Below are 9,478 nucleotides of genomic sequence, written 5' to 3'. Positions count from 1 at the left end.
ATTTCCAGTACAGGTGGAGGAGTTTATAGAGGTTCCTCTGTCCCAGCCACTCTTCCTCAGTTTTCGGGGGATGGGTGACCAGACAACTGTTGCGAAGGAAGAGCCGAGCTGTCAGGCTGGTGGAGGGTGTGGAGGATGAAGACAAAGTGGAAGCACAGACACTGCCTGTGAGCGGCGCCTTCAGTCCTTACAGACAACCAGACACCCTCATCTACAGACTGAATCACCAGTGAGCTTCCCTAGACAGGTAAAGGTCTTTGACACCACACCTGCCTTGTGAAACAGGAGGGCTTTGTGATACAGTCTGGTGGCCTGGTTCTGTCATCTGTGAGGCGGAGGCCACAAGGCATAGCACTGGGAGTCATCAGGCACCAGGACCCTGAATGCCTACATATAGGGATGGTTGGTCTCCTTATGCTAATGAGGTTTAGACCATGCTGAGCCTGACTTCTGTTCTGTGGGATTTGGGGTATCCCTTATATACCTATGGCTCCATCTTCATTATTATCCTAATTACCTGGTAGGTGAAAAAGAGTTACCATGGATTAACACTGGAACCTAAAAGGAGCTGCTGCCTGGTAGGGAAACACGATGACCATGGCTGAACTAATCAAGCCTCAGATAAGATACATTCAATTACTCTTTATAGTAATTCTCCTTCTCAGAGCCTAGAAATAATTCTTTGCCAGGCCATCCCTGCAGTGTACTCTAATTGAAAAATCAAGAATCTCTCTATCGGGCTTGGGTTGAGTCCTAGGTAAAATGGAATCTACCTCACTGGATCTCTTCTGACCTCCCAAAATGGGGGATTTTTCTGATTGGTGGACTTAGTAAGCAAAAGCCCTTGGCTGAGAACCACTAACCATTTAATCAGTTCCATTATTCCTCCTGTATCACACTAAATCCCCTGAAAATATTGTCCTGGGAAAGGGGACAGGAGGTATGGAATGTGGAGAGCCCTGAAGTAAGCACACAATAAATAGAAAAATGAAATATTCAGGTGAAAGGGTGGAGTACAGGAAGGCAATATAGGACAGTGTATAACATACAAATATATAGAAACAGACTGGGAAATGTATATTTCCTTTGTTTCACTTTAGACATGAAAAAGAAAATCGTGTCCCAGCTTCACACTCTCTTTGACTTTTAAGCGTCACCGAAAAGTCAGACAAAGGGCTAGAGATGCAGCATCAAGAGGTAAAGTCCCAGTCTCTGCTCTGACTCCCCTCCACTGTGGGTGAGATTCCCATGAACCCTGTCCCTCGATGACCCCTGGTGCCAGGAGCCAGGTGTTCTAACCACTGAAGGCTTCAGTTCTCCAAGTTGACAAAATCTGCCAGAAAACTGTTTTGGGTGGGAAATCAGAGTCTGGGAATGTTCCAAAATTCTCTACCTTACCCCTGGGAATGAAGAGTGAGGAAGCAGGGAAGAAGTCCTTAATTGTGTCATTTACTAGTTTTATGTTTACTAGTTTCCACTTCCCTGTGGAAGTCACTTCATCTTTCAGTCTTGTTACCATGAAATGGGCATCTGATGATCCTGCCTCACTCACAGTGTAGTTGTGAAGATCAAATGAGAGCAGGTCCAGGAGAGCACACCATACCTGGTTGAGTGGTACACAGACGTGCCTCACAGCACTAACCGTTGGGGTTTGCGGTCTCCTCTCATTCAGAGGCCTTCAGCTTCCTATAGGATGTCCCTGGGTCCACTCCTGCTCCATGTAACACTGTCACCTGGTTTCTCAGCTAGGAGACTTTCCCAGGAAGAAGCTGAAAAGCCATGGGAGCTGCTCTCTGTCATGAAAAGGTGATCTCCTGCTCTTTGCAGTCTCCCAACTCCCAGCCTGGTCTGTGATCATTTCTCTGCTTGGCCTGGGGCAGGGTTGGGGAGAAGGACAGTGGCTGAGAGGGAGCCAGACAGTGGAGCCTGGAGCACTGGTTGAGAGCGTTGCCAGGGTAGAGGGGGATCAGATATTTCAGGAGAGAGGAGTTTCCTAGTTCTGCTCTGTGCTAGGCTCACAGTGGCCCTGGAATTCAGAATTTCACTAGTGCATAGTTCATAAAAGACTCTACATGGGTTTGCACTCAGCCACAAGACAAGTTTTACAGTCAGGAGGATGGATAATTGAGTGAATAATTTTCATCATTTTCATATTCTCTTTACAGCTACACCCTTTCAAGGGCAGCCCCCTGGACCCTGCTGACATTACCTCCTCTGGTTCTGTCTTCAGCGGGGCCAGTTCCTGGGACAGCCCTCAGACAGGAGCTTGTCATATATTATACCCTTCTTCTCTAGATCTCTAGAGAATGGGGATGGACTCTCAAGAGATGTTGTGTACACCCTTTAATCCCCAGAACACAGAATTCCCAAAAGGATCTCCTTTTCTACAGTTTAGAAATACTGAATACCAGGCTGCGGCCTAAGCCCGAAAAGAGAATGACTCCAGGTTCTACCTGGTGATGTTCCTGGTGCTGCCCCATCAGCTAACCATTGGCTCCCCCATCTACCTGGTTCCTTCTAGTTCAGCTTCTCAACACAGGTCAGCAGGGAACTCACCCACCTCCCAGTCTCTCAAGGCCCTGTGCTCCCAGCTATTGTCTGAGACCTCGCTCAATAAGCCCCAGGCCCTCAGCCCAGCCCACCATAACTTGCCAAATGGCATTTCCCTAGGGAAAAAAAAAAAAAGCACATGAGTAAACACCCAGCGGATGCAGGCCTCAGGGTTTACAGGACTAGGGGAGGGCAGGCACAATCTCCAGGCCACACACTTGCGAAGAGGCAGATGTCACTCCATCAGTAACAAACAGTTGCCATGTTTCCCTCCCAGCCGGGGCTGGCTTCCTCAGGAGGGGAGTGTGCAGCAGCTCCTGTGTGCAGATTCCTGCTGCCAAACCTGCGATGCCATGGCTCTGGAGATTCAGCAGGTGGTGGTGGGTGAGAACACCCTGATCTCCCCCACTTCAAGGAGGCTGTCACAGGGCTGCTCTTACCTAGAGATTTTGTCCACGTCTAAAGTGTCTTCTGAGCAGAGACTGGAGCATCGTTCCCCACACTCCAAAGACCTTTCACTTCCATCTGCAACCTTCACAGTGTCAGAGAAATCCTTAACCCAGTCATCTGCCCAGTCAACAGGTGCAGCTAGCATCCATGATTACTGGGCTGAACACCTCAAGCTAAGCCAGGGATTTCAAGTACCAGAGGTGCCCAGGGGCCCAGAGACTATGTTTTCTTCAAGGTTTGAGGAAACTAAGGTTTCAGTGAACCTGCAGGAGATGATGGAGAGCAACCCCAACCTTGTCTATGGGAACCAAGGCCAGCAGCCCTTGAATTCTCAGGTCTCTCTGCGGACCCTGAACCGAGAAGTCACAGCCCTGACACATGCTATGGCCTTACATATGGTCACTGTCCTCCCTGCCCACCTGTTATTCCTCAGTACTGAAGTCCGGAGGCTTCTTGAGGTACATGTAAAAGGACTGATGCACTTCCAGAGGTGGGGGCTCCCCAGACGTGTGGAAGAGTCCCTGAGGCAGCTTATACCAGATCCGCCATTATTTTACCACCCTGTACGTAACCAACCAGTCTCTTTCATCCAGAATGATACTTCTCAGTTCTCTACTGAGAAATTTGGGACCGTTTCATACCAGAACTGGGGTTCACGTATGGCCGGCCAGCCCAGCCAGGCCTTCTGGGTTTCTAAGTGGTCCATTATGGACCCAGAACAAAGACACTACTACCAGCAAATCCCAGACAATATGGCTCTAGCCTTGCCCTATCCAGCCCTTAAAGAATTAAGTGGCCTTTATCTAATGCCTGGGCAACAGGCTAACGACTCAGTGGGCCATGTGCAGCCGAAATATAGCCAGCCATTCTGTGGCCTCCCTTCTCTGCACAGTGAGTCCCGGGTTGACACTTTCTTGGGTTCTCAAGGCCTCTGCATGAACGGGAGCATGTCCAAGCCCCCCTTGAAGCATCCTTTTCTCTTCAAGGAGCTCTCCTTCCTCCCTCTGATGCCTAAAACTCCACTCCAGTCAGCTCCACCCTCTTCTCCATCTTCCCCAAATTGGATTGCTCCAACTGAGCACCAACAAGCTCAGATCAATATCCCGTTTCTGACCCTGGATGAATGTGAAGCCTTGGAGTGGCACCTGCTGCAGAGGCAGCTCCAGCTTCAGTGGGGCTGGCCAGGTGTTTCCCAGAGAGATCAGCGCACCCAGAGCCCCGTGCAGTATAAGCCCTGTGACAAAGCCCAGTCTTCTGAGACTGTGACAACTTCCTGGCCAGGGCAGCCCATCTCAGTCCTCACAAGGGAACTACTCTTGTTCCCAGAGCATGCCAGGAGGCTGCTGGAATTCCACCTCCAGTGACAGTTGATTCACCATCGCTGGGGCCTGCCCCAGAAGATCCAGTAGTCCATCCATTTGCTTCTGTCCCCTGCTGACGAGCAGACTCTCTCCTGGAGCAGCACAGCCCTAGACAATGTGAACGTCTCCCATCCTACAGCTCTAGAGGGCACTGGCGTTGGCAACCCATTCCCAGCCGTCAAGGACTCAGTGTCAGTCCCTATGCCGCACTTGTTTGACCAGGCCAAGGCAATATTGCAGAGCTACATCGACTCCAAATGTGGGCAGATTCACCAGGGCAAGGTTCCTGTCTGCGTATGTGGCTCCTGGGAGTGTAGAATTCCTGGGGTCCTGGAATTGGCTCCCTTTACCTGCACCCCAGAAAGCAAGCCCCTAGAACTACAGGCAGCAAATGATCCAGACAAACAACAGAAAACTACACCCTGGATGCCAACGGCCCTTGAGCAGCAGCAGCAAACCTCACCAGGTGCTAACACTGAACACCCTAAGCTGCCCCAAGCCCTGTCCGAGGGAGCCACTGAGACACTGGAGACAGCTTTACGGCACAAGGATCTGGCCTTCTTGTCAGGGATGCCTGCTCTTTATTATGTGGTTCTCTCCACGGCCATGGCCCCAGCAATAAATTCCCAAGCTATGAAAACAGAGATGGTGCCTGGCCTGTCGAATTTCCAGGAGAACCTCTGACTCAGGTGACCTTACCTGAAGAGCAGGGTCTAAGTCCTGGGCCAGGCTTTCAAGATGCCAACGAGACTTGTGCAGACATTGCAGGTGAATTCCACGCTGAAGTGCAGATGGAAGGAATAATCAAGATGGTGCCTCTAGAAAGCCAGTCAGAGCCTGGGAAGCCATACTCACTCGGGGAACCCACCTTGGCCAAACTCAATTTCCATCTGAGAAAGAAGATCCTAGAGATACAACTGGGAATTCCCCTAAAGGCAAGGGAGTCCTGGGAACAAACTGTAGCAATGCCAGAGAACATATGGACACAGGAGTCTCTTGGGAGTCTAAACAACCACGGAAAAACACTGCTCCAGGAACTCCCCATCCCACCAGATATGCCACGTGCCCTGGATCCAGAATGGCTCCACCTCAAACAACAACTGGCCACTGAGTTAAAGGCAGTGCATCAGAAACAGAAACAACCCAGGTCCAGGGCAGTACCCCATGATTCTGTCCACTGGGCCTCCAAGATCTCACAACCCAGTGGGGACATGACAGAGACCCAGGTGCTTTGTGTTCAGCTGGAGGCCAGTGTGAACAACCCCAGCCTAGAGGAGCCCCAAAGCCCTGACAAGAGCAAAGACTCAGTCCAAGACCCCACACTGGCAGAAAAGAGAGAGAAGCCAGGCAAACCCAAAATGGCAGGAGACCACGGAGAAGGGGATGCCGGGTTTGCAGTCTCTTCCACAAGAGAAAAAAGCCACTCTGCTGAAGCCCAGAGGCCAGAAGGGATGCTTCTGAACAGGACACCCTGCAGCCCCTGGCAACAGAGACATCGCTATCACCTTGGTGCTCCCTGTCAGCACAGTCCCCAGCATCACCCTCAGCTTAAATTCCCAGAGATACCTCCTGGAGTCCCTGTGCGGAAAGACTCTGAGAAGAATGACCTGCAAGACAGTCAAGCCAAGCTCAATGTCATCCTCAAACCAGCAAGCGTTCCTGAGAATGTCCAGCCTGTGGTGCCCCAGGCATCATAGGGCCAGCCTTTCCTGGGCCAACTCATTCCAGGTAAGCCATTGCAGGGCCAAACTTTACAAGGTCAGGTTTTGCAGGGGCAGATGATGCCAGGCTATACTCACAAGAGGCCCAGCCTTCCAGAATCTGGCTTGAGAAATAAGATGAAATCTTTTCTACACTGTATTAACCCCAAAACCAAAGGCAAAGGGCATGAGGAATCCATGTCCTCCCCATGTGAGAAAGTGGCTAACACAAGAAAAGAAAATGTAGCAAAGAGCCTGGCTCCAGCCAAAAGTCCCAAGGGGCGAACTAAGACAGAGGAGACAAGAGGGGACCCAAAGGCCCAATTTCTGCCTACTGAGAAGCAGGTGGGCCTGGCCTTCTTGGATGGTCCCCATTCCCCAGACAGTAAGCTCCAGCACCGCTCCCACTCCCATCAACTCCACTCTGCCTCAGTCCTGGGCATCCCCCGCCGCTGCCCTCAGCACTGTCCACGAGTGGCTTGTGCCATCCAACCAGGGGACCCGCCCTCACTCTCACCTCTCACCTCAGATGGAAACATTGGTCTGCTCAAGAAGACCCAGTGCATTCGAAAGACTCTGTAGTCTCCTCAACGTCTGCATCCCTTGAAGAGGACTGCTACTGTCATTTTCATTAATGTACAGGTGGGCAGAGTGCCACCCAAAATATACTCTATATCTCTAAGCAGAGAGGTGTCTGTCTGCTCCTCCTCTCTACTGTGGTGTGTTCAAGGAAGGCATAAGGGAGGTAAATGTCCTTTTTATCTAGGGAAGGAGTTTTAACTCACACTTAAGCTGGGTCGCACTCCACACAACAACACCCCCTCCCCGGACTGTGGATAAAGGAACTGGAGCAGAGAAGGAAGGCCCTTGTCTAAGGTACACTGAAGGTAAAGGTCAGGCTTGACTTCTATTATGGCGACCTTGGGCCCAGAGGAGCCATGTGGACATGAGGATAGTACTGTCAAGAAGGAGTGGCCAGGAATCCCACAGGCAAAATTCACTGATGACTTCTATATATGCCCACAATCTGGAGGGGAGTGCCAGTCTTCCAACCTTGAGGAGGCGCTTTGTTTACCAACAGCATGTAGCTAACATGACTAACGTCAAAAGCAAATGGTAGAATCTCCCCTCTCTGCTCCCTGTTGGTTATTCGTTAGATCTTTCTGGAGAACTCACCTAGGAGGCTGCTGTAGCTCTCTTGCCTATATCCCACTTCCACTGCCTAACAGCTGCATGGAATGAATGACACCTGGAATGAAGATCACAGTAGGACATGGAGAGGGGCTTGTCCCCCACCCCCAAGGGTAGGCAGGGACAGAAGCAGAGAGGAAGACCATGTAGATGGGGGTCTGAGTCCCTGAGATAGAAGCTGACATGTTCCTGGGACTTCCCTGGTGGTCCAGTGGGTAAGACTCCACGCTTCCAATGCAGGGGCCCAGGTTCAATCCCTGGTTGGGGAAGTAGATCCCGCATGCTGCAAGTAAGAGTGCATGCCTCAACTAAGAAGTCCGCATGCCACAACTAAGAAACCCGCATACTGCCACGAAGATCCCGTGTGCTGCGACTAAGATCCAGAATAGCCAAAATAAATAAATATTTTTTTTAAAAAGAAGTTGACATGTTCCTGAAGAAGGCATGATAAGAGAAAAGGCTGGTTTGCTATGTACTCAAAAGAAGTTGAGCCAGGAAGCCAACCCAATACCCAAGTGCTTTTAGAGCATGGAGAGGAATAAACTGAGTTTTAGTCTGTTGTCCATCGTGTGATGAAAAGAAGTGAGTTGAGCCTTATTGTCCAAAGGAAATGCAAATTAATTCAAAATTTCTGAACACTCACCCCCCACCCAACAAATCTGTTTCCCAATGTCAGGGATTGGTGTAACTATAAATCCATGTTTTTGCTCAGCCCAAACATGAAGTCAGTCACTGTGTTCTAATCTCGATATATCTCAATTTTGTCCCCTTTCTCCTGTGTTTACTGCCTCTGCTTGTTAGGTTTCTCATCCATAGGTATCTCATTCTTGCCTGAGTAATACAATAGTGTGTTATAACCCCAGGACTTAGGATAGCGGCTGGTGCATAATAATACCTTAATAGTACTTGAATCCAAAGTCGGGGCTGGGGAGGCAGACAAATCATTACATTCGTATGATGAGTGCTATGGAATAGGGAATACTGCCACAGGATTACTGGGGTACTCAGCTGATGAGGACCCCAGAAGGGTCACAATAAAAAGAACCTTGATTATGCTGTACACCTTAAACTTATACAGTGCCGAATGTCAATTATATCTCAAAACTGGAAGAAAGGGGAATTCCCTGGTGGTCCAGTGGTTAGGACTCCGCACTTGCACTGCAGAGGGCACAGGTTCAATCCTTGGTCAGGGAACTAAGATCCCACAAGCCGCTCGGCGTGGCCGAAAAAAAACTGGAAGAAAAAAACTTAAAAAAAAAAAAACCTTGAGGGCTTCCCTGGTGGCACAGTGGTTGAGAGTCCGCCTGCCGATGCAGGGGACACGAGTTCGTGCCCTGTTCCGGGAGGATCCCACATGCCGCAGAGCGGCTGGGCCCGTGAGCCATGGCCACTGAGCCTGCGCGTCCAGAGCCTGTGCTCCGCAACGGGAGAGGCCACAACAGTGAGAGGCCCGCGTACCGCAAAAAAAAAAAACTTGAGATGTGTCTTATATTCAATTAAAATATTTGCTTACTTACTATATGCAAGGTACTACAGTAAACACAACAAAGACACAGGACTTACACCACAGAGCTCATGATTTGATAGACAGTCTCACCTGCCCAAATTGTCTAATCAACATAAATACTTGAATGTCCAAAATTCACCTCTATAGAACAGTGAACTCCTGATTCCCTATTCCAACCATCATCTAATTACACATACATGCTCCAGTCACAGTATTCACAACATCAGTTAATAGCAACTCCATCTTTCCAGTTCTGAACAAAAACACTGGTGTCATCCTTCACATTTTTTTTCTAACCATCCACATCCAATCCATCCTGTTGTCTCTACCTTATGAAATGAATTCAGAACATGACCACTTCTCACTCTCTCTGCTGCTATGATTACTGCAGTATTATCACGACTAATCTCCCAGCTTCTGCCTGAGACCACACTTCCAACAGTCTTTTCTCAACAAAGAAGCTTGATGGTCCTCAGGGAAGGTCCTGGCTATAGATGATTAGATAGAAAGATAGATTACATCATGATGATGATGATGATGATGATGATGATGATGATGATGAAGAAGAAGAAATGGAGGAAGGGGTGAGGGAGGGGAGGGGAAAAATGAGGGGGAGGGGAGTGGGAGGAGAAGAATTAGGAGAATAAGAATAAGATAGATAGATAGATAAATGGAGATGTAAAACCATGAGACTGGATAAGATCACCAAGGCAATGACT

At 49.4% G+C, this 9,478-nt stretch overlaps 1 protein-coding gene and 1 non-coding gene across 2 annotated transcripts; both read left to right on the top strand.

The window, feature by feature from the left end:
- The first annotated feature begins 434 nt into the window (after positions 1 to 434).
- On the top strand, positions 435 to 6,643 carry LOC132522657 (protein SPATA31F1-like). Its single transcript, XM_060153217.1, is given in 6 exon segments — positions 435 to 578; positions 1,152 to 1,197; positions 1,746 to 1,806; positions 2,828 to 2,934; positions 4,327 to 5,013; positions 5,016 to 6,643. Coding segments are annotated over 6 exon segments (2,673 nt in total).
- A 1,730-nt stretch (positions 6,644 to 8,373) lies between these two features.
- On the top strand, positions 8,374 to 8,446 carry TRNAA-UGC (transfer RNA alanine (anticodon UGC)). Its single transcript has one exon. It is a non-coding gene; the product is annotated as a tRNA-Ala (tRNA).
- Positions 8,447 to 9,478: the final 1,032 nt, after the last annotated feature.

Source organism: Lagenorhynchus albirostris, chromosome 7, assembly GCF_949774975.1.
Source record: "Lagenorhynchus albirostris chromosome 7, mLagAlb1.1, whole genome shotgun sequence".
Classification (NCBI taxonomy): domain Eukaryota; kingdom Metazoa; phylum Chordata; class Mammalia; order Artiodactyla; family Delphinidae; genus Lagenorhynchus; species Lagenorhynchus albirostris.
The sequence above is the reverse complement of the archived record's forward strand: the minus strand, read 5'-3'. Positions and strand labels throughout refer to the sequence as shown.